Source organism: Bathycoccus prasinos, assembly GCF_002220235.1.
Source record: "Bathycoccus prasinos genomic : Chromosome_10".
NCBI lineage: Eukaryota > Viridiplantae > Chlorophyta > Mamiellophyceae > Mamiellales > Bathycoccaceae > Bathycoccus > Bathycoccus prasinos.
Window position 1 is genome coordinate 300128 of NC_023999.1, and position 23039 is coordinate 323166.

Consider the following 23039-nt stretch of genomic DNA (forward strand, 5'->3'; position numbering starts at 1 on the left):
AACACAGAAGAAACACAGAAATAAACGCACCCGCGGTGCGCAACGAGAGAAAAAAAATCAAAACGTCGCGCCGGCGCGAATCCCATCCCACAGCTCCCGAATCTCCATCGCCCACGCGCGCTCTCGACTTTTCCTCGCCTTTGCGTCTTTGATTTCCATCACGTGCGTCGCTTGTACCTTCTTCTCTTTACTCAACCACCCCATGGCGCACACGTACGCGCCTTTCTCGATCTTTCTCTCCCCGTCCGTGTTCACCTCCACCGATCCGGTCCCGTCCGAGACGACGAGGACGGCGCCGTTGTTTGCGCTCGACGTCACTTCGCCTTGGATCCACACGCGACGAAAATGAGGTCCAAACGGTTTGTTGAAGTTGGAACCATTCATCCCGCCAACCACCCCACCACCACCGCTGGTGGCAGCTGAAGCTTTCTTCGCAAACCTGTGAACGTCCGGGTGGTGCGCCGCTCGGTGCGTCGGAAATCCAGAGGACAAAGCATCAATAGAAGAAGCAACGTTGTAAACGTCGAGACCGAGAAACGGGTCGTGGTAGTCTTTGGTGTTCTTCTCGTCTTCCGCGCTGCCCCGCTTTGGATCTATCATCAACACCGAGGCATGTATCATCGAACAGAACATCTTAGGGACGGTCGCGTCGAGTTTCCCTGAACCACCACCGCCTGAACTCATCTGTATTCTTCGCTTCTTCTTGCTCGAGATGTGTGTCGTTGTGTTATTCGTATTATCGGTGCATTCTTTTTGTTGTTTGGAGCGTATATATATACAAACAAGTGCGCTGAAAGAACTCCTTTTTGTGCGGTTGTATGAGTTTTCCAATTCAACAAAAGTGGATAACGCGCGCGAAAAGACGCCAGAGTTTACCTCCTCGCGGACAGCACAAACTCCAACAACGTATCAGAGGAGGAGGAGGCAATATCATCGTCTTCAAATAATGTCGTCAAAAACTACCGATTCCAAAACGGGAGGAGGACGAGGAGAACATGAGGAAACACGCGTCATCAAATTCGTGTTCACTTTGGTGATGATGAAAGCGGCGAACGACGTCTTTGAACGACAACACGGGATATCGCCGATACGTGGGTTTTTGAAAGGGTTGAACGAAACGAGGAAGAAATTAGCGAGAGCGATCATGCCTTCGAGCAACGGTGGGAATGGTGGCGGAAACAGGAATAAGAAGAAGTTTAAAGGGAAAGGGAATAAGCTCGGGAAGAAGTGAAATGTGTAGCGAGCGCTCGCGATACTGCGAGCGCATAGGTAATGTATTATTAAAAGATATGATGAACCGTTGTGCGTTTCAATGAATGTAAAGAATGGTACAATTAAGTCTGTTGTTATTGCAAAGCTTTTTTATGTGTGGTTTCGTTATGTTTTCTTCTCTCTCTTTCTCTCTTTCTAATTCTCTCTTCTTCCGCTTTCGTCCTTTTCTCGACTCCCGAGTTATTGCATGTACGGAACGACAACCTCCAAGTTGTCTTCCTTCAAGTACAACTCGGACTTGGCGTTGAACATGATCTTTTCAAACTCATCGCCATCGATGTTTTCCTTTTCCATCAACACGTCCGCAACTTTGTGCAATACGTCGATGTTGATAGACACTAAATCCTTCGCTCTTCGGTACGCTTTGGTCACCAACTCTTTGACTTCGCTATCGACCAAATCCGCCGTTGCTGGTCCGTAATCCGCAGATCGACCCATTTCCCCACCCAAGAAAGATTGACCGCCACCAGTTTTCAACGCGATTTGACCTATTTTCTTGGAGAAACCCATGGTTTCAATCATTTGTCTCGCGGTTTGCGAGACTTGTTGGAAATCGCCCGAGGCGCCAGTGGTGACGTCTTCGGCGCCAAAGATCAACTCTTCCGCGACACGACCACCCATGGCAACCGCCATTTGGTTCTCGAGGTACGATCTGGAATACAAACCAGATTCTAATCGTTCTTCGCTCGGGGCAAAGAAGGTCAAACCACCCGCAGCGCCTCTCGGGACGATGGAGATTTTGGCAACCGGATCGTATTCCGGCATCAACGCACCGACGATGGCGTGACCGGCTTCGTGGTACGCTACGAGTCTCTTCTTCTTCTCCGACATGACGGCACCTTCCTTGGCGGCACCGGCGACGATTCTCTCGAGCGCATCGGCGATTTCTTCCTTGGAAATTTCTGTCAATTCTCTTCTGGCGGCAATGATAGCCGATTCGTTCATCAAGTTGGCCAAGTCGGCGCCGGTGAAACCCGGGGTACGTCTGGCAACCTTTTCAAAGTCAACATCCGGGGAGATGGTCTTACCTCTGGAGTGCACCTTCAAGATTCTGATTCTGCCGGCAACATCCGGTCGGTCGACGGTAACTTGACGATCAAATCGTCCCGGACGCAACAAGGCGGAATCCAAAACGTCCGGTCTGTTCGTCGCCGCCAAGACGATGACGCCAGTGTTCCCTTCGAAACCATCCATTTCCGTGAGCAACTGATTAATCGTTTGTTCTCTCTCATCGTTACCACCGCCCATGCCGGAACCACGCTGTCTCCCGACGGCATCAATCTCATCGATGAAGACGATACACGGCGCCTTCGATTTGGCTTTTTCGAACAAATCTCTGACACGAGACGCGCCGACGCCGACGAACAATTCAACGAACTCGGACGCCGCGCACGAGAAGAACGGAACACCGGCTTCACCGGCGACCGCCTTGGCCAACAACGTCTTACCCGTACCCGGCGGGCCAACCAACAAACAACCCTTCGGGATCTTGGCGCCTAGTTGCGTATATTTGTCCGGGTTCTTCAAGAAATCGACAACTTCTTGCAATTCCAACTTGGCGCCTTCGACGCCGGCGACGTCGACAAAAGTGACGCCGGTTTCCGGAACTTCTTGAAATTTGCTCTTGGATTTACCGAAATCCATCGGGCCACCGCCGCCCATGCCGCCCATGCCACCCGGCATGCCACCGCCAGAGCCAGATCCATCTTGCGCTCTTCTGAACAAAAAGAATAAACCGGCAAACGCGATAACCGGGAACAACACGTTGCCCAACAAACTCGCCGCGTTCCCTTGTTGCTCGCCTTCGGAAACGGAAATGTCGACGCCGTTCTTGGCCAAAATATCCACCAACTCCGGATCGTTCGGTAAAACAACCGTCGCTCTGTTCCCGTTCACCGCGGTCAATTGCAAAGACGAACCGTCTTTGGCGAATCGCACGCGTTCAACTTTCCCGCCTAAAACGGCTTTGATGAATTCCGAGTATCTCCACGTCGCGCCTTCCGGCAATCCAGAGGCGTCGGTCGTCGAGGCAACCGTCGTGGACGGTGCGGACAAACTTGGGAACGCTTCCGTCGTTTGTTCCGCGGATTGTTGTTGCTCCACCGCCGGCATGGCCGGGAAGTCGATGGCTGATGCCATCTGCGCGTTTTGCAAGGTGGCAAACGCAGTCAAGGTGGCGATGGCAATTTTTTGCGCATCACTCGAGGATTCCTTGTTGTTGTTGTTGGACTGTTTGAGAAGAATTGAAGAAGATGATGATGTTAGTCGAAGAAGACGAAGAGACAGTAAAGTTGAAAGGCATCACGTTCCGACGAGGGTGGTGACGACAGCATTCCCGAAGATGCCACGTCACGCAACATCTCGCGAAAACGCGCGCGAAAGTGAACACGCGAAGGCATCGAGGCGTAAAAGAGGGTCAACAGTGCTCGAAAAACGCACGATTGATGCGTTTCTGCGTCGAATTCACCCGCACCACCTCCCAAACTCTTCTCAAATCGATAAAAAACGAGATGAGACTACTAATCTTTTACGCACCTTCATCACAGTCGCTCGTTTCGCGACTCTCGAACGCGCGTTCGAATTCGATCTCACCGACGGTCGCGCGACCCCGGCGAGTACATTTTTGCTCGCTGCAAATTGACTCATAGTATCTGTATATATAGTTTACTTTTATAAGACTACTAATACGTGTGTCTTTTCGTTTAATACGTCGTCGTCGTCGTTTAACACGTCGCGTAAAAAGTATGACGTTTAACCGCTCGAATTCGAGATAGAAAAACAAAACTCATGGCTCACAGCAGTTTCACTTGGAAAAGCACTTAATTGTGCACTAAACCCTACACCCTAAAAATAAAACCAGCGCTTCCTTTTGTGTTTCCCTGTGTGTTCTCTTGGAACGAACAACGCTCAGAAAAACAACGTATTCTTTGTTGTCGTAAAGAAGCTTCAGAGAGAATGTCGTCTTCTCACCAGCGAGGAGGAGGACGTCGACAAAAAGGCGTATCTTTGGACGCGTTTTTGAAAGAAATGAAGGAAAATAACGGAGAAGACGACGACGATAAAAGAAGAGAGAGGATCGAATGCGATGATGAGTTCGATGAATTCGACGAGGAAGATGATGAGGACGACGAGAGCGAGGAAGAGGAGGAAAGAGAAAAACAACACAGACGACCACGCGAGAATAATAACAATAAGAGAGAAAAAGGAGGACGACGAGGACGATATGCAGACTTTGACGAGGAAGAGGAGAATTTCCAACCTTTGCCGCCTCCAAGAGAAACTTTGCTCGAAACGGAGCGCGTTTTAAAACGAGCGACGAAAGAACAGTTGTCGAGCTCGATGACCGGGGAAATGCCCGCGAAAGAACAGATGGAGAAGTTAGAGCGAGCGCTGCAGAAATGCGTGCAGATGCAAAAAGCAACCGCGTCGGACGACGTGAAACGAGAGCGGTTGTTGAAGAAGCTCGAGACGGTGTTGACGGCGAGATTCGACGCGGTGACGATCGATCCGTTCGGGTCGTTTGTGAGCGCGTTTCACACGAAGAATTCGGATATAGACGTGTCGTTGACGATTCATCCGTCCTCGCAGTGGTATAACGAGGAAGAGGAGAGGAAGTATAGAGACGCGCAGAGTGGCGCGCCCAGGCCGAGAGCGCAAAGGAGGCAGCATAGGACGAAAAGGGTACAGTTGTTGGCGAAGTTTGCCAGCGAATTGAGATGGAGAAAGTACGACGACGTGCAGTTGATCGCGCACGCGAGAGTGCCATTGGTGAAGTTTCGAGATCCAGAAACTGGGGTAGCGTGCGACGTGTGCGTCCATAACGACGGGGTGTACAAATCGGCGGTGTTGGGTTTCGTGGCGGACCACGATCGATTGTATCGAGATTTAGTTTTTTGCGTCAAGATGTGGGCCAAGAATTGGAACGTGAACGATGCGATAAACGGGACGTTTAACTCGTATTCGTTGTGTCTGTTAGCGTTGTTTACTCTCCAAAGACACGGAATATGCCCGCCAATGGCGAATATAACGTTGCCGGACGAGGAATCTTTGGAAAAAGAGATGCAACGAGTACAAAACGAATGCGAAGAAACGAAAGAGTTGGGGAAACCGAGAGAAGTATCGCACGAGAGGAAACGAGCGGACGCGCAAAGGAACCCGCACGCGATAAAGCCGAAAGCAGATAAATATCACTCGTACAGCTCGGGAAACCAGAAGACGTTGGCGGAACTCTTCGTGGACTTTTTCGTCACGCTGAGCGCGGTAGAGCCGCTGTGGGCGAAAGGATTAGTCGCGTCCACGTACGCCGGAAGATGGACGTGCGGGTGTTCCTGGCCACTGCGTAAATATAAAATTGGCGTAGAAGACCCGTTCGCGAGTGGAGATAACGTTGCGAGAGCGGTACAAAGACGCTCGGCGCCGGTTGTTTTTGGCGCCATTCGCGGCGCGGCGATGACCGTGAAACGCATTTTATGGGCAGAAAACGACGAACAGTTTGAAATGGCGATGATGGATATGCTCGGAGACCCGGAGCGAGTGCACGAAAAAAACGTGCACTCGAACAATAACAGATTTCCACCGTCTGGAACTGGTGGCAGGGGTGCAAGAGAACGACGCGAAACGAGACGCGCGGCGCAGCGCGCGACGGACAACACTTTGACTCAACCGCCCCCGATACCTTTACAACCACCCATGCCGATGTCGCAACCACCGCCGCCGCTCCCGATGATGGGACATCAACAGCAACATCAAAATATGCCTCCGCGTCTACCGACAATGCCTAGAAACGGCGTAAATCCTCCCGCTGGTTTACAACCGACTCCACCAGGTATGTCACCTCCGCTACCGCTCAATCAAGTTCAACATCAGCAACAACAACATCAAAGAGAGAGTAATTTGCTCGCACAAATGCAAAGCATGAACATGAACATGAACGGGCATCAAATGCAACAGCAACAGCAACACATTACAAAATCTATCGCCGAGCTCGAGCAGTCTGTTATTCAACAAGCGCAACAGCGTCAACAATTACAGCAGCAAGAACAAATGTTGATGCGTCAGCAGCAGCAGCGACAACAACTGCAAAATAGCGGTGGGTTCGGAGACGAACTTGGCGGCGGTATCTTTTCGAGCATCGCGAAGAATACGCACTCGTTCGGGTTTGGTGCTTCACCACTACCAACGACTCAGCAACAACAACAGCAGCAACAGCCACCACCGTTACAGCAAGCTCTGTTTGGAGGTAGCGGTGGGTCTTCGCAGGGGAGCGGGTTAGATATTTTCGGTAATCCGATGCCTCAAAACTTCAACTCGGCCTTCGAGGGATTACGCAATAGCAATAATAACGAAAGCGTAACAAAAATATTTGAGCGAGAACAACAACAACAACAACAACAACAACAACAACAACAACGAGAAGAATCTAACGTTTTCACCGACGATAACGATTCTCCGAACGGCCTCAACGAATCGCCTCGGAATCGCGAATCGCGCAACGCCTTTCGAAGAGGAGGACGCGGAAAAAATTCGTCAGGATTGCGCGCGAAGAAACACGAACATCTGAATGGCGACTTTGAGGGCGGTGTAAAGTCTTTCCCGCAGCCGCGACAATAAAAGATAGGTACAGCAGTAGTTTATACATCAATAATTGTTTCGCTGAATTTGTAAAAACTAACAAACTAACTTCTACCGCGCGCTAAATACTCGTCGAGAAACGGATGAAAAGATTCTCTCTCCTCGCCATTTTTTCCGTCTTTATTTTCGTGTTCTTTTTCGTCGTCGTCGTCGTCAAAAGAAGAAGAAGAAGAAGGGGCTAAAATCGTTACTAATTGGGCGTTTTGCGCGATGTCTCGCGTTTTACGAACGAGTAAAGCGTGTATTGGATCATTCGCCAACCAATTTTCCGGCGGCGATTTCGCGTCGTCTTTCAAACAATAATTTTCGTATAACCTCCCAATTACTCGAAACATTTGCTTTAAATACTCCTCGTCTCTCTTCACGCGAAAGACGGAAGTGCCTCGAGTCACGTTTCGCATGCACAAGAAACACGACGACGCGTTTGTGGAAACCATCTCCAGTTGTACTTGCGGTACGTGATACGCGGGAATAGTTTTCGGTAACGGCGGATCGCCGACGCGATAGTATCCGCTTTGCGTTCGATAAAACGGACTTCGATTCTTCACCTCTACGACGACGCGTTCAACCGCGTTCTCACCATCGTCGCTACGAATGAGTGCGATTGCGTCCGGACTCGCGCCTAATTGAGGTAATTTACATCCGCACATCTCTTCGTACTTCAACAAAACGTCCTTCGACATGCGACACAAACCAACTTCGTGAATCTCCTCTACGTTTGGGAAATCGTTCAGTAACTGCATCAGCGCTCCCGCTTCCGCCGTATTCCCCCACGCTAATCTCACGGACTGTTCGCCTTCTCTCGCTTTCATTCGACAAAATCCAAGACGAGTGAGGCCTAAAGTTCCACCAAACGGTTGCTCTTCCACCCCCGCGAGTTCTCTCGCTTTTTTCTTTTTCTTCTTCAGTTGTTTCGCTTTCTTTTTCTTCTGTTTTTTCGATCCTTTCTTCGCGTTGTTCGTTCTTATTTTCGCCGGACTTTTCTTCGTCGAGCGGTTCACGTGTGAGTTATCAACCGACGCGCGAAGAATGTCCAACGGCGTTGCCGAGGAGAAATCGAAGTGATGTTGAAACCGACCTTTGCTATTTTTAATCGGCGGAAAGAACTTTTCTTCTTTATTATCTTCTTCGTCCTCGTCTTCCTCGTCCTCGGCGGCTGAACTCGAAGCAGATAGATCCTCCTCCATCTCGTCGTCGTCGTCGTCTGAATCGTTATCGTACCACCCGCCATTGCGCTCTTCCTCCATACTCAACATCAACTCCTCGTTATACGCCTTCACGATCGCCTCGTTCTTCTCTCTCGCGTCGTCCTCGTCCCTTTCGTTCTCTCCCGTCGTCGACGGGGCCTCAACTACCGCCGCAGCGTCTTCCCGCATCACCATCACCGCGCGCATCAAATCCTGGTGACTCGCGCTTTCGCTGCGCAATCCAATCTTTGTCACCACGTGCGCTTCCTTAAACCCAAGCGCGCCTAAAATGTTCCCCGACGTTAACACGCCTTTATGTAAACTTGCCCACGTATTGGTGCCTTGTCGACATAACCGGTGACTTTGTTCGTCTTTCGTAAAATCCAGCCAACTCTCCGGCGGTAACGCGAGGAACTTTTTCTCTTTCCGTAACCGTTCTAAATCCACGTTGTGGAATCCAAACAGGTTTGGTATCTTTCCAACCGTGCCGACGAGTTGCGTGCGGTTCGATTGGATCGAAACGTTGTGAGACGCCGCTTGCGGGGAAGAGAAGAAATCAACTTTGTCGAACGCGTTGCACTCATCTTCCAAAGGTTTGAGCGCGTCTTGAGAGTAGTTTTTGAGCAACGCGCGAGGTAAAAGCGACATTTTCTTTTCCTCTAAATCCTCGTCTCCGTCTTACTCTTTATCGCGAAGAGGTCCTCTCTCTTGTCGCGTGTTCTAAATTGCACATCCTCATGATGTGTACAACTGTATTAGGACGAGATGTGAGGAAAATTGGTATCAGTTACAACGTGACATTAAACGCTCTACAGTTCTACACCACACGCTGCGACGAGAACGCTAGACCATCTCTTTTTCCACTTACTACTTCCTTGTCTCTCTCTCTTTCGGCTTTTTCTCACTACAACGATTTGAGCGACGTTCGTTCGAAATGTTCGACACACGAGACGTCGACGCTACCGTCCTTCTTCCGATACCGCCGAACGCACGTCATCCAATCCCCACTCTCATCTGTCGTTCTCGTCGTGGATTCAAACCCGAGTTGAGATGTGGACGTGACTTCGTGCGTGCGTGAACTCATATCCCACGTGGCTTTTCTGTGCACTTCTCCCGGCCCTGGGCCGAATATGTTGCTCTCGCCTTCGTACTTTTCCACGAATTCGCCCAGAGGGTACGATAACTTTCTTCTCGTTCCCGTGCTCGAAACCGTCCACACCGTAAACGCTCCCTCTCCCAAAAACGTATTCGTCGCCTCATCTGTTGTTGTGTCCCAAACTTGCACGTACGTCGCCGTGGAGCGATTCCCGTCCATATCGTGCGCTTCGAGGTACTCGAAAACGTTTTCGTTTTTGGACGCATCCCGATGCCATCGACCGAGAAAGGACTTGTGCGCTTCGGACAAAGCGCGCATTTTTAAGCGCTTCTTCTCGTCCGAATACTCCTGCGCAGACCAAGAGGCAGAAGAACAACGGAAGGTGGTCTTCCTTTCAATGCGTGGTTGTCCTCGTCTGTGGGTTGTGAATACCAGCGATGATGATGAGGCTACGGACGACATGTTCGCATTTTATTCCATTGACAATGGTGCTTTTTCCGAAACAGTTAACGTTGTTTTTCCCTTCAAATTGTACGCATATACTTTTAAACGCTAAAAATCAAATCAATCGTATCTAAATCCCGGTCCAGGCGCGGCGTCGCCGTATTCACTCCCACTGATTTCAGATTTCGAACCACCGTATAAACTCTCGCCGAAGACGCTGCCGGTGTATTGGGAATCCGTGTCGTCGTCTCTCTGCGCGGCGGAATTGGCGAACCCGATGTTTTGGGCGCCGACGCGAGGTGCGGTGGTTAAATTTCGTTTCCCGGACCAGTTATAACCGCCGTCGCCGCCGTAATCATTATCGGCGATGTAATTGTCGCTGTTGTAATTTTCACCACTCGTGGTGGTTTCTTCGTGGATGGTTTCTTTGGCGACGAATCGCGCGAGGCCGGCTTTTGCTTTCCATCGAGATTGAGGTAACGCGACCATGCACTCGTTCAGTTGGTTGATGTTGTTGCCTTCGACGAGGCATTTGTTGTCTCTGAAGTGTTGCAACATGTCTCTGAAGAGCGGTTGTTTCGCTAACACTTTCGGATTACCGACAATCATCAAACCAAGTTTGGCTCGAGTTAACGCGACGTTCAGACGCCTGGGGTCGTTCAAGAAACCGATCCCTTGACGGTCGTTCGATCGGACGCACGTCACGATGATGTACTGTTTTTCGCGTCCTTGGAACGCGTCGACCGAAGCGACTTCCACTTCTTGGTATATGCTCGGGTGTAAAACCCCGGTTCGAGTTAAGTAGTTGACGACGTACGCGCGTTGGCCTTCGTAAGGTGTGACCACACCGATTTCCTCCGGTGCGATGCCGTTTTGAAGTAAGTGCGTGACAATTTTCTCCACCGCGTACGCTTCGCCGCGGTTCAAGTACGAGTATCCGCTCGCAGACATCTCTTCGACGCCCATTTGAGCCCAAAACAGCATCGGTTTTGACGGACACGGCCAAGGGAACACGTCTTCGCTATCCGCACGTTCTGCCTCGGTGACACCGTTTTGCAGCGTGCCTTCGTAAAACGCGTTGGATGGAAATTCCGAAAGACACGGGTGCATTCTGTATTGCACTTGCAATCGAATCGGTTGGACGCCCATAAAGATTAAACGTTCGAACAAAGATTGACTCAAACCGGCTCTCGAAGCACTTCTACAGGTGACGACCGGTCCTAACTGACAGTGGTCGCCAACCATGACGACTTGTTTTGCACCCATGATGATTGGAATGAGCGTCTCTGGTTCCGTGGCTTGCGTGGACTCATCGAATAAGACTTGTCGAAATCTATATTTTTCGAGTCTTCGATCGCCGGCGCCGACGGCGGTGACGCACACGACGTCAGCGTTTTGTATGATGTCGTTTTCTATTTTCTTCAACGCTTTGTAATACCTTTTCTCGTCTTCTTGCGATAACTCGCCGATGGAATCTTTCAACCTTTGCAATTTCGCGAGTTGACCATTTTTCTCCTTCTCTGCTATTCTCTGAACTTGATAATGCAACGCTAAGTGTTCCACCGCCGAGTTGACGTGTTCGCGCGATCGAGCGACGATTCTTACAACTTTTAAACCCGTCTTCTCAATCTTCTCGGCGAGTTGATCGACTGCGACGTTCGAAGGCGCGGCGACGATAACTTGACCGTCCCCTTTCGTCGCTAAATGGTACACGATGGTCGCCGAAGTGACCGTCTTTCCCGTCCCGGGAGGACCCTGAATCAATGACAACGGTTGTTGCAACACCATCTTCACCGCGGCGATTTGCGAGTGGTTCAACTCCGGTAAATTCGGTGCCGACCATTTCTGTTTCCCGGAAACGTCAATGTTTGAGCCTCGATGGTGCATGACGCTTTCGTTCACGTCGTGGCCTAACAATTTGTGATAGATGTAACCGGAAACCGAAGTGTCGTCCACCGCGAACGCTTTCAACGCCGCTTGGCACCGGTCGTACGACACCGATTTCCACACGCACTCGATTTCGTACCCGCTCGTCACGTGAACCGGAGCGTCCACGCACGACCTCGCGTCCAACTCTAAACCAATTTCTTCCTCCTTTACGTTGTATCGAATCACGGTCCCGTCGCCTCGCCAAATTTCCCTCCCGTCTACGCTCTTCAAAATCGCGACTAACTCGTCGCCCAACAAAATCTTCAAATGCTCCTCGTCGCTACTAAATCCAAAATACATCACCCTCCTCGCGTTCAACCCCACGTCCCATCGCACGGAAACATTACCCATGTGTTGACTCTCCTTTTGACTTTTATCGTAATCCGCCTCAATCGCAATCAACGGTCCGAACACGTTCTGATACTGATACGCGTCCGCGTATCGCAACGCCACCGGTTGCGGCTCCGCGTCTTTGTCTCTCTTTTCCACGTCGTCAATCGTCGCCGTCGGATCGCTCTTCCACAAATCCTCCAGCGCCGTGGCCTGAGCTTGCGTCACTTGCCTCGCTCGCATCGTCTCTCTCTCGTCCGGCTCGTTCACCAACCAACTCAAAATCGTCTTATCCTCCGTAACCACCGGTTCCCATTTCGTCAAATCCAAATCCAACGCCTTCAGCGCCGCCGTCGGTTGTAAAACGACGTCTCTGGAAAGTAACGCCACCGTCGGCGGATCTTCGTCTTTCTTCACGATAAACCCGAGATTAAAAACGTTCGTGGAATCCGTCACGTAACATGCCGGTTCGAGTTCGCCTAAAGGTGAATCCGGGTGTAACGCGATCGCGTTCGATCTCGATTTCACCAAGTGAAAGACCACGCAGGACGCCGGCAAGGCGCCGGTTTTCGAGTTGCAGAACCATTTGTTCGTTTTCTTACACCGAACGACGCACGCCGGGTTGGAAATCCCGCAGTACGAGCACGCGTGCGCGGGTTGTTCTCCGTGCGTCGTTTTATCTTCTTCTCTGTTGTCTTCATCTTCGTCGTCGACATCGTCCCGCTCTTCTGATGCATCATCAACATCATCATCATCATCATCATCCAACGGGGACAATTCATCCTCTTCCTCTTCTTCTTCTTCTTCTTCTTCTTCTAACGTTAAATCTTCCAAGATTTGTTTCATAATTTGCGAGTCCAACTCTTCGTACTCGTTTCTCTCTTTCTCGTCTTCGTCTTTCTCCTCGTCGTCTTCTCCCGCCATATTTCTTTACCGTGTTGTCTTCTTTAACGTCTTCTTCTTTAATGTCTTCTTCTTCTTCTTCTTTGTGTCGTCGAGAAAGGTCTCGTGTTTTTCTTTTTTTTCAAAAAAACGTCTTTTCGTTTGAACGAAGAAAAAAACTTTTCTCTGATTATTTTAAACTTATATTCATTTTTATTCTCATCTTTCCTTCTTCTTACTCGGGGATCTCTCTGCTCCTCTTCTTCGCGAAACAGTATCGAAGAGAGAGAGAGAGATGCCGAAGACGAGAGCGCAAAAAAGGCGGATTGGGGAGCGAGACGTGTGGAGTTTGATCGTGAATAACGACGATGTGAGTTTCAAACACATTCTTCCGAGATTGAATGCGACGGATGTGAAATTCTTGTACGGAGTGAATAGTGAAACGAGAAAGTTGATTAAGAGATCCTCTCGCGCAAGTGATTTGAAAAAGGGGTTTAAAGTTGAACAGATGTCGTCGATTTCGACTTTGGAGTTTTCGTGGGAGAATAAACCGTTGTGGCCGAGTAACTGGAGCGAAACAAATTTCTGCTATCAGGTTGCTCAAACGAATAAACTCGAGTTCCTCGAGTGGGCGCGAGAGGAGAAAAAGTGTAAGTGGGATGATTTGACGATTAAAACGGCCGCACGTCAAGGTAATCTGGAAATGGTAAAGTATTGCGTTGCAAATGAGTGTCCTATCGATGCGTGGGCGTGTGCAAATGCTGCCGGACACGGTCATCTCGAGTGCCTCAAATACTTACACGAAGAAGTCAAAGCGACTTGGGATGCGGGTACTGGCATTTGGGCGGCTGAAAATGGTCATCTCCACATACTCGAATACCTTGTTGAGCGAAAGTATGATGAATATGGCGTAGTTTTTGGAGAAGCGTGTAAGTATGCAGCCGAGAACGGCCACTTAGACTGTTTGAAGTACTTGCACGAAACCACCAAAGCGCCTTGGGACGAGGACGCCGTTCGAGAAGCGCACGAAAACGACCGAATCGAGTGTTTACAATACCTTCTCGACAACGACTGTCCTCTCCCACCCGGTTGGCGATACGAAGATGGAGAGTTGCACGTGGTAGAATCAGAATCAGAATCAGAATCAGAATAATTGCACGCGTCCTAAAGCCGCCGCACCCTTGTAATACTAAAGAGAGAAAGAGAGAGACACACAACAAAACACTCTCGATTTTTTTCTCGTCATTTTTTACTCACACGTCACACAACAAGTACACCACAAGTCACACTTACGCTAATAATAAGGCGCGAAAAAATGACGAGCGCTTCTTCCTCCTTTGGCTGCTCGTGCTTCCTCCTAAAAGCGAAAGGAGGAGGAGGATTACGAGTGCGATTTCGAGCCGCTGCTGCTGCGGACGCGATGAGGACGACGACAAGTGTTGACTTTGATGATGACGGGCAAAAAGTGTTGACAGTTGCTCGAGTGACGAAAATTTTACGCACAGAATCGAAGTCTCATCCAACGTTTTATCCATCGAGACGGATCAGAAACGATGAGATGAGATATTCGAGCGATGTTTTTCAGTTTTCAGGAGAAAGAGAGGCGTTTGCGAAAACGCAAAGTCGGTTCGAGCGAAGGTTTTTCGCGGACTTGAAGGACGTGGAATCGGAAATTGAAAACGTGTCCTCGGTTGATTTAAACGTGTTTTTGGTGCGATGGAACGCGACGTTCGTGCCGGCAAAGTTAGTGTGGCTACAAAATATCGCGTTGAATTGGCCGTTCGGTGACGTGGACATCGAGAGAAAAGATATTTTGCATAAAATGGGCGAGACGACAAAGTTTACGTACGCGGCGTTGTTTCGGACGATGAAAAGGTTGGCGACGGAGAAAAAGTTGACCATTCCGGTGGCAAAGATAGAAGGGCAGACGAAGATGACGTTTGACGAGGAGGGCGAACTGTCGTCCATGGAGGAGAATTTGTCTCTGGTAAACTCGGTGAACTCCAACAGAGTAAGAAACAAGAGAATTGCGAGAGATTTGTTAGAATTTCTGGACACGCGGAAACCAATAGGCATGGATTACAAGTCGTACGACGAAATCGTAGAAGCGAAGGTAGACATTTACTCCGTGCCGGGCATGCGGGCTTTGGACGTAGATGGAATGGAGGATCAACAAGGTCAAATCGAAGATGTGACGACCGTCTTGGGTTTTATGACGTTAGTTGTGCTCTCGTTTGGCGTGGGCATTGGAAGTTGGTACTTCGAGGCGTTGCGAAAAGACGCGCTCATGCAAAAGATGTTGGACGCGGATTTTTAGCTTTCTTTTCATGCGTTTAGATTTTAGAGTAATATAGAGTAATCTTCTAGCTTTTGTACAACAAATTTGATAATTCACTTTTTCACTTACTTTGCGTCCATCCACGTTTTCGCGGAATCACCATCGACGACTAATTCGACGTCTAACAAGTTCACGTTCTCGCCGTTGGCGTCCTCGAACGGATTTTGCATGTGCGCCTTTGTCAACGCCAACGCCTCTTCTTCGTGTTCTACAGGACCTTCTAAAATGACTTCGTCGTGAATTTGCATGAGCAACTTATACCCGAGCTGTTTTAATCGAGGGCACCTTTGGATTTTCAACATGGCCAACATCGCGATGTCCGCCGCGCCGCCTTGGATGGGCGTGTTAATCGCAGCGCGCAAAGCGTGCGATTTGAACTGTTCGTTTCGAGATTTCGCGTCCGGTAAAGATCGGGTTCGACCTAACAAAGTGCGCACGTGGCCGTGTTTTTCCGCGTGTTTACGTTGAACTTCTTGCCACGATCGAACTTCCGGGCGATCGGAGTACCACAAATCGACCGTTTTGTTCGCCTCTTCTAAATCCGTTCCGAAATCTTTCGCCAAACCGTGCGCCGTTTTACCGTACGCGATGGAAAAGTTCAACACTTTCGCTTTACGTCTTTCCGAGGCGAACATATCTTTCAACAACGGCGGTTGAGGAGCGTCCTCATCTTCGCCTTCGCGTTTCGGACCGTATTCTAGTAAACATTCACCTTTATCCATCGCTTCTCGAATGTTCGGGTACATACCGAGCGCCGTTCGCGAGTGAAAATCACCGCCTGCGATGAACGCCTCCTTCATGGATTTACAATCCGCCATGTGCGCGAGTAAACGGAGTTCCAACTGTCCGTAATCGCAGACGATCAAGGTTTTACCTTCCTCGGCGGTGAATGCGCGGCGAATCCCATATCGATCTTTCTCCAACGCCGGTTGATTTTGTAACGAAGGTCTTCGCGCGGACAATCGGCCGGTTTCCGTGTTGATATTTACGGCGCCGTGTACGCGTCCTTCCGGGCCTCGAATATCGTCGCCTTGTAACGGAATGATAAAATTAGACAACAACGTATCTACGGCGGCGAGGTCGTTGAGTGCGTCGATTGCGGCGCACGCTCGTGCGCCTTCGAAACCTCTCCCAAACGCCTCAAACGCCGTGCCGCAAATCTTGGACAATTTTTCATTCTTTTTATCCGCCTCCGGCAAGGAGTCCCAGTTGTCGCATATTTCACGAGCTGCGCCGGGTTTACCCGCCAATTGCCGCAAAACAACGCTCGACACGGCCGGCAGGCCAGTCGCCGTGTACGTCAACACCGGCAACGGTCTCTTTGTTATTCCGTGTAATGTAATCTTTGAAGTCTTTTTCGGCGCTTTGCCTTCTCGTCCCTTGGCGTCCCATTCGAGCCATTCTTGCGATTCTTGCGTAAACTCTCTCGTTTTCTCCACGCCAGGTTTGTCGTTGCCTCGCTTATTTCTCGCACCCGCGAACAAGAGTTGACGAATTTGTAATCCCGAACCGACGTTCATGTATTTTGCGTCTTCGCATTTGGACGCCGCCCATTCGCGGAAATACTCTTCGGCGACTTTCTTGTCGCTCATGGCGAGCTGTTCCGCGTTTGCCAAGTGTTCTAAGTCCACGCGCATACCGTTTCGTTCCATCTGCGTGAGAAGGTTACCGAACGGTCGCGTGTATCGAGTGTAAAAATCCCACAACGTTGTTGATTTCTTAAACTGAGGTTTGCCCGACAAAATCGGGCACGCGTCGCAGGAAATCCCTCGCAATTTTGCCTCCAAGGATTCTCGCAAGAACCAAGTCGCCATGGCATCCAACGCGGCGTATTCAATCCATCGGTCTCGAGAATCGTCCGTCGTTTGAATAACTTCCATCGGTGGTAACTCGATCGTTTTTCCAGGCGTCCCGTCCTTCTTTAACTTTGGTTTCCCGAAGATTTTCTTCATTCCCAATTTAGCGCGCATCATCGTTTCCGACGCGGAAAGCATCTCGCCGCAATCCGCCATGACTTCCGCATCAGACGTCAACGCTTCCAACGAATACCCACCGTCTAGTTTTCGGTTCGTATTCCACAACCTCGCCATGTGCATGGTATCCGCGGCGAACCCGCCGAGCTGAATGCCATGATTTTCAACCACGTGTCGATCGAACGAGTAATTATGCCACACTTTCTTCGCTTTCTCGTTTTCCAAGTACGACGTAAACACATCAAAAATCTCTTGGTTGAATCTCACGTTGTCTTTATCCAACAAATCGACCCACAACAACGATTTCTTTGACTCACCGGGTTTTGCAAAGTTTACATCCGGACCAGCAAACACGGAGAAACAAATCACGTTCCCGTGACCAACCGGCGTCTGGCACGTCACGTCGATGTGCGACACCTCCGTATCCAACGCGTGATATTTCGGTTCCTCGTCCGTACCTAAATTCTCGTTCAAAATAGCCACGGCGTGTTTCGCATCCTCCACCGTCGTCACGCAAAACACCTCTTCTCTCAACCCGGTCGGTATGAGCGTTTCGTTCGATTCGTCGACCGACGCTCCGTCCTCGTCGCCCGTCGCGCTCCTCGCCGCCGCCGCCGCAACGTTCCCGCTCTCCTTCGGCCTCCCAACGCTTCGTTTTACTACCATCTGCCCGTTGTTCGCGCTCATCCCATTCACCGCGTTGTTCGCGGCATTGACGATATTATTCTTCGTCCTCTTCGGCTCTTCCAGCGCCATCTTATTCTTCTCTTGCGACTTCTTCGCGGTGCCGTTTTTACTGGACAAGTTCCTCACCGCCTTGCCGTTGCTTCGAACGAACTGCGCGCCGACGTAGTTAAATCGTTCGAGTTCCTCGAGTACGTTTGGTAACTCTTCTTCCCCGAAAGCTTCATTTTTTTCGCCCCCCGCCGGGGTGCTCTTTTCTTGTCGTTGTTGCTGCTGCTGCGGCGAGGCAAAAACCCTAAACCCTCGGTGGTGGTGCAGGAAGAACGACAAAGGAAAACGTCGACGGTGGACGACGGTGGTGTTGTTCGATCCTCTTCTACGCAGCGCATTTGAAGAAGCGTAGGAACAAGACGGTGCCCCGCAAGACGACACAGACGACGTCGACAAAGCTCTCATCATTTCTTTGGTTATTCGATAGTAGCTCTTCGCGCGCGTGTGTTTCATATGATGCGCGAATTTTGATCTCTCTTTTCCTGGGGAAAAGCTCTCAGAATTCTCTCTTTTACTAATGTACTCTGTAACGTATTTGTTTTGGAGAGAATCTTCCTTTTACGCGGCGATGATGCAAACGGTGGTGTCAAATGCGCGTTGTTGTTGTTGATGATGATGATGATGCCGTCAAATTCGCAGAGAGGCTTTTGCGCTTTTGGCGAATGAATTTACTTTTAGATGCACGTTTACTAATGAGGAGATTGTGCGGCCAATTTAGGGTTTTTTGTCTGGACTCGTCGATTTTAACAAAATTTGGCGGGAGATTTTGGAGTTCAGCGAGATGTATTTCACAACACTTCATTCAAAGTCAGTAGAGAATTAGTGTATTGTTTTTACAAAGAGTAGTAACATTCATGGCATCACAACTCTCCTTTTTCGACGTTCTCGCTGGACGTCGTCGTCGCCGCGTCGCTGTGTCTTCGTAATTTTTGCGATAAACGATTTCGACCGACTTTATAATATCGGCGGAGATATTCGTCGAACTTTCTCTTGACCGAGGCGAAGAGGCTTTCGTCCGCGCTTTCGGCGGTGAAGTCGCTTTTCGTTGCCGCCTTCGTTTCATCGTCGTTCTTTTCTTTCCTCTTCTTCGGCGACGGCGAGTCTAACGTCTCCTCCAACGGATCCACGGAGTCTTCGTCCTTCATTTGCGGGTTGTTTTTCTCGAACTCCTCCATGTCTTCTTTCGACACGAAGAGCTTTTTCATTCTCTCGTACGCTTCGTCTTTGTCTTTTTGCGATCGCGTTCGCGTGTCTTTCTTCTTAGCGCCGCCTTGGCGAACTTTGCAATAATCCAAATCTAAACACGTTTTGTGCTGTTCGTTGATTCCAAACTCGCCGTTCTTTTTCGCCTCGTCGAGTTGGTCTTCGAGTTCTAAACTCTCCGCGATTCGATTGCACGCGTCCAAGAGCTCTCCGGTGACGTAGGAATCCGCCATTAAATTCGTCCCTCCGCTGTTCTCCGCGACTTTCGGATCTGGGTTCACGTATTGCTTATTCACATCGTTCGTGAAAAGTTGAATGCCTAACATGACTCTTTCGATTTCTTTCAAATCATCGTCGGTCGCGTTCTGTCCTAACGTGTTTATGTGTAACATCGAGTTCTGAATCGCCTTCGCTCCGGATTGAGAATATCGCCACCGTTTCGCCGCGGACGCGGATTTCTCAATCGCCCTCTTCGAACTCGTCGCCGTCGGCGGTGGTCGACACATTCGATCCAACGCAATTTGTAACTTCTCGTTGAACTGTCCGACGTATTTCGATCTGAAAACCATCTTCGATTCTTCTTCTTCTTCTTCCCCTCCTCTCGTCTTTTGTGTCGTTTCGAGTAAAATCTCCTTAAACTGAGCGCCAATTTCCGCGGTCACCGCTTTGCAACATCCGCACTTGATGCCAAAGACTACGTTCCGCGTGTTTTCGGAAATCTCGTTGGACACGTCCAGCTCTTCGTCGTGCGCGACACAAAAACGCAAAGCGAGAGCGAGGACGAGGAAACTTTGAGCGAACGTTTTACGCATCAGAATCAGCAGCGCTTTGGACGATCCTCTCTGGAACAAAAACGACTCTTTACTAAAATATATATCGATAAATCTACTCGAACGATAACGATCTCGAAACAGTTTTCTCTCTTTAAGAGTTTTTCCTTTGCTTTGTTCCGTCTCGTTTGTGTTTCGTGAGAGAGAGAGCAAAGAGCAAAGAGCAAAGAGTAAAGAGAGTGTAGTGATGCAATTTCCTTGATAAAATGTATGAAGATATTTGTCAGATTCAAATCGAAAATTATAACTTTACGCGCATAGATTTGACATCGCCGACCGGGACGCCTTTCAACGATTCATCATCGTTTTCTTCTGATTCTACTTCCTGGTGATGCTTTTGTTCTTTATCTTCTTCTTTCTCGGCGAGGACGACGACGCGCACCATGGCGAATCGGCCTTCGAGAGCACTCCTGATACTCGCGTTGGATGTTTCGTCGTCGGATGAAAGAGGCGCGAACGACGCGTAGTCTTTGGAAAGCAAACACGTCGAGAACTTCTCTGCGACGAGGTCCCAATACTCGTTGCACGATTCCGGTAACGGTCTGTTCGCGTGGCCTCCGGTAGTTTCCGAAAAGTCTTCTAAATCATCGTGCGGTTTCGTCGGCGCGTAGACGCCGACGGAGAGGCCTCGTTTTGCACATTTTTTACCAAAGGCGATTAATAACTCTTCGCTTCGCACGGCGAGGAAGATTATGGCTTCACCGTTTCGACGCAAGCGCCGGGCGACGGATGCGGCTAATGCGGTGCAGTGTTGACGGTCGTACATTAAATCCGAGCCGACGAGGCAATCGAATCGGGCGTCGTCTTCTAAGCGCATGTTGACGTGCGCGTTCTCGAACGTCGCCTTGTTCGCGTGCACAAAGTTGCAGGTGGAGGAAGAAGAGAAAGAAGGAGTCGGAGACTTCGTCGATTGCGCGTTTGCAATAGTAACGATGCACTCGACGGTGCCGTTCTTTTCTTCTTCGAGCGCGGCTAAATCGTCTCTCCAATCTAAAAAGGCAACCTTCATCGACTCCTTCTTCCTCGCTTCGTTTACGCCGAGGGCGGTCTTACTCAACGCCGCCAAAGCGCCCGGAGCACCTTCCGTGACCGTACAGCGACCACCGTCTAAACTCGCTATCGCCGCGCCAATTAATCCACATCCACTTCCTAACTCTAAACACGTCTTTTCTTTCTCTATAAAATACTCACTCGCGAAATCCACCACCCGGAAAGCGACTCTCGCGGTGCCCCAAATTCTGAAAGCCAACCCGGCGTCCGACCAACTCGATTCGTGCACGCAAACTTCCACCTCTTTATTCTTCCGCATTCGAAACGTTTGCACCTCTGGATTCCTCTGCGTAGCTTCTGCACCAATTTGACTGCACGCCACCGCTTTCAATTCAATCGTTCTCTCGTCGTCGTCGTCCTCCTCCTCCTCCGACGTGGAAGCGCTTCTCCTCCTCGCATCTTTCTTCTTCTTCTTCTTCTCATCGCCATTTCTCCTCCTCGTCCTTTTTATCTCATACAGCGAAGAAATCGCATCTCCAACTTTCCCTGCCATCTCGTCCTCGCCTATTTTCGTCATCTTCATGAACATTCTTTGCAATAAACTCTCCGCGTTGTGTCTCGCCAAGCACGCGGATTTCTCTTCGATTCGTAAAAAGTCATCCTCCTCCGTCTCATCATCAATTTCAATCTTCGCTTTTGAATCGTCGACGATGGTCGATACTAACTTCTTGGTCAGTTCGAACCCTTCCTCGTCGGCGATTAAGTGCGATTCGAGTTGTTCGCACAGGTTTGCGATCTGTTCCAGCTCCTGTTTCGGAATTCATTTCATTCATAACAGTTAGCGTCAGCGGGGAAAAAAGGCAGCCGTCAAAGAATAAAAAGAGAACATAATCACGCGCGATAAAACGATCAATGCGTCGAATTAAAACGAGAAGAGAAAACGTACCAAACCGTGTCGTTGCCGTCGTGCGCGTCGTTTTTGAATCGTGCTCTCGCTCGTCGCGTTTCGTTCGTTCTCGTTCTCGTCATCGTCGTCCATTGAATACACACATACACGTGACGGTTGGTTTTGTGAGTAAAAATTCGTGGCTGAAAATCGCTTCAAATGTTCCATTTTATCCATTTTAATTAAGAGCAGAGAGATTCTGTTTCATAAACACGCGCACAAACTCTGAACGCGCGGGATATAACAGCGATTTGTGTGGACGAGAGCTGTAAGAAAGAAAGAGATTTGATACGTTTTAATATATATATATATATACGTGCACGGATGACAACCTCGTACCCGAAAATAGGAGGCAACGGGGAAGCGAATGAAGGAAGAGTTTTGCTTTCGCAAACGACAGGTTTCGGGAAACCTGCCGGGTACGACCCGATCGCGTGGCAAGCGAGGTGCGATTTAGCCGCGGCGTACCACTTGTGCAACCAGATGGATTTGAACGAAGGGATTTGTAACCACCTGACGGTGATGGTTCCAGGGACTTCGGATCGGTTTTTGTGCGTCCCGTACGGATTGCTTTGGGACGAAGTGACCGCTTCGAACTTGTTGATGTTGGACGAGAGCGGGAACGTTTTGGAAGGGGAAGGGGAAATCGATGCGACGGCGTTTTTTATACACGCGGCGATTCACGCGACTGGGGTGGTGTGTGTTTTACACACGCACACGCCGAACGTGACCGCGTTGTGTTGCACGGAAGATTTTACGTTGCACATGTGCCATCAAAACTCGTTGCGGTTCGCCGGGGACGTCGCGTATGATCCAACGTTTAACGGGTTAGTTTTGGACCGAGAAGAAGGCGATAGGCTGGTGAAGGTTATGAATGGGAAAAGGGTGTTGATGCACGCGAATCACGGGGTGATTATTTGCGGAGATTCCGTCGCGGAGGCGTTCGATGATTTGTATTATTTGGAGCGAGCGGCGGAAGTGCAGATTTTAGCGATGAGCACCGGGAAAGCGTTGAGGATTGTGCCAGAGAATGTTGCGAATCAGTTTTTGGTGGACATGAAGAAAGATGGCGGAAAAGCGAACTGGGCCAAGTTACACTTCGACGCGTTAAAGAGAGGGTTGATGCGAACACACGTTGGGGCGAAGTTTTGCCAGTAAAGAAAAAACTACGCGCAGCTGAAAAACATTTGTACCATCAGTAAAGCTAAAGGTCAAATAGAATGTATATAAAATCAACCATTAGAAAAGCTAGT

General features: G+C 49.7%; 12 protein-coding genes across 12 annotated transcripts; 4 read left to right on the top strand and 8 right to left on the bottom strand.

Annotated features, from left to right (window-relative positions):
* Positions 1–57: 57 nt before the first annotated feature.
* On the bottom strand, positions 58–633 carry Bathy10g01650 (unknown protein; the record flags this gene model as incomplete). The annotated part of the gene is made up of 1 exon (XM_007510493.1): positions 58–633. The coding sequence occupies one exon, from the start codon at positions 631–633 to the stop codon at positions 58–60; it is 576 nt and encodes a 191-aa protein (XP_007510555.1).
* An 819-nt stretch (positions 634–1452) lies between these two features.
* Bathy10g01660 (cell division protein FtsH2) lies at positions 1453–3918 on the bottom strand (the record flags this gene model as incomplete). Its single annotated transcript, XM_007510682.1, has 2 exons — positions 1453–3501; positions 3808–3918. The coding sequence occupies 2 exons, from the start codon at positions 3916–3918 to the stop codon at positions 1453–1455; spliced, it is 2160 nt and encodes a 719-aa protein (XP_007510744.1).
* Positions 3919–4299: 381 nt separating this feature from the next.
* Bathy10g01670 (predicted protein) lies at positions 4300–6882 on the top strand (the record flags this gene model as incomplete). Its single annotated transcript, XM_007510673.1, has 1 exon — positions 4300–6882. One exon carries the CDS (start codon positions 4300–4302, stop codon positions 6880–6882), a length of 2583 nt encoding a protein of 860 aa, XP_007510735.1.
* A 65-nt stretch (positions 6883–6947) lies between these two features.
* Bathy10g01680 (predicted protein) lies at positions 6948–8738 on the bottom strand (the record flags this gene model as incomplete). Its single annotated transcript, XM_007510606.1, has 1 exon — positions 6948–8738. One exon carries the CDS (start codon positions 8736–8738, stop codon positions 6948–6950), a length of 1791 nt encoding a protein of 596 aa, XP_007510668.1.
* A 256-nt stretch (positions 8739–8994) lies between these two features.
* Bathy10g01690 (unnamed protein product) lies at positions 8995–9648 on the bottom strand (the record flags this gene model as incomplete). Its single annotated transcript, XM_007510675.1, has 1 exon — positions 8995–9648. The coding sequence occupies one exon, from the start codon at positions 9646–9648 to the stop codon at positions 8995–8997; it is 654 nt and encodes a 217-aa protein (XP_007510737.1).
* A 102-nt stretch (positions 9649–9750) lies between these two features.
* Positions 9751–12813, bottom strand: Bathy10g01700 (ATP-dependent helicase NAM7; the record flags this gene model as incomplete). Its single annotated transcript, XM_007510460.1, has 1 exon — positions 9751–12813. One exon carries the CDS (start codon positions 12811–12813, stop codon positions 9751–9753), a length of 3063 nt encoding a protein of 1020 aa, XP_007510522.1.
* Positions 12814–13066: 253 nt separating this feature from the next.
* Positions 13067–13924, top strand: Bathy10g01710 (the record flags this gene model as incomplete). Its single annotated transcript, XM_007510513.1, has 1 exon — positions 13067–13924. The coding sequence occupies one exon, from the start codon at positions 13067–13069 to the stop codon at positions 13922–13924; it is 858 nt and encodes a 285-aa protein (XP_007510575.1).
* Positions 13925–14086: 162 nt separating this feature from the next.
* Positions 14087–15088, top strand: Bathy10g01720 (unnamed protein product; the record flags this gene model as incomplete). The annotated part of the gene is made up of 1 exon (XM_007510480.1): positions 14087–15088. One exon carries the CDS (start codon positions 14087–14089, stop codon positions 15086–15088), a length of 1002 nt encoding a protein of 333 aa, XP_007510542.1.
* Positions 15089–15174: 86 nt separating this feature from the next.
* On the bottom strand, positions 15175–18225 carry Bathy10g01730 (predicted protein; the record flags this gene model as incomplete). The annotated part of the gene is made up of 1 exon (XM_007510640.1): positions 15175–18225. The coding sequence occupies one exon, from the start codon at positions 18223–18225 to the stop codon at positions 15175–15177; it is 3051 nt and encodes a 1016-aa protein (XP_007510702.1).
* A 452-nt stretch (positions 18226–18677) lies between these two features.
* Positions 18678–19832, bottom strand: Bathy10g01740 (unnamed protein product; the record flags this gene model as incomplete). The annotated part of the gene is made up of 1 exon (XM_007510612.1): positions 18678–19832. One exon carries the CDS (start codon positions 19830–19832, stop codon positions 18678–18680), a length of 1155 nt encoding a protein of 384 aa, XP_007510674.1.
* A 259-nt stretch (positions 19833–20091) lies between these two features.
* Positions 20092–21963, bottom strand: Bathy10g01750 (predicted protein; the record flags this gene model as incomplete). Its single annotated transcript, XM_007510426.1, has 2 exons — positions 20092–21648; positions 21787–21963. The coding sequence occupies 2 exons, from the start codon at positions 21961–21963 to the stop codon at positions 20092–20094; spliced, it is 1734 nt and encodes a 577-aa protein (XP_007510488.1).
* A 147-nt stretch (positions 21964–22110) lies between these two features.
* Bathy10g01760 (class II aldolase/adducin family protein) lies at positions 22111–22944 on the top strand (the record flags this gene model as incomplete). Its single annotated transcript, XM_007510553.1, has 1 exon — positions 22111–22944. One exon carries the CDS (start codon positions 22111–22113, stop codon positions 22942–22944), a length of 834 nt encoding a protein of 277 aa, XP_007510615.1.
* Positions 22945–23039: the final 95 nt, after the last annotated feature.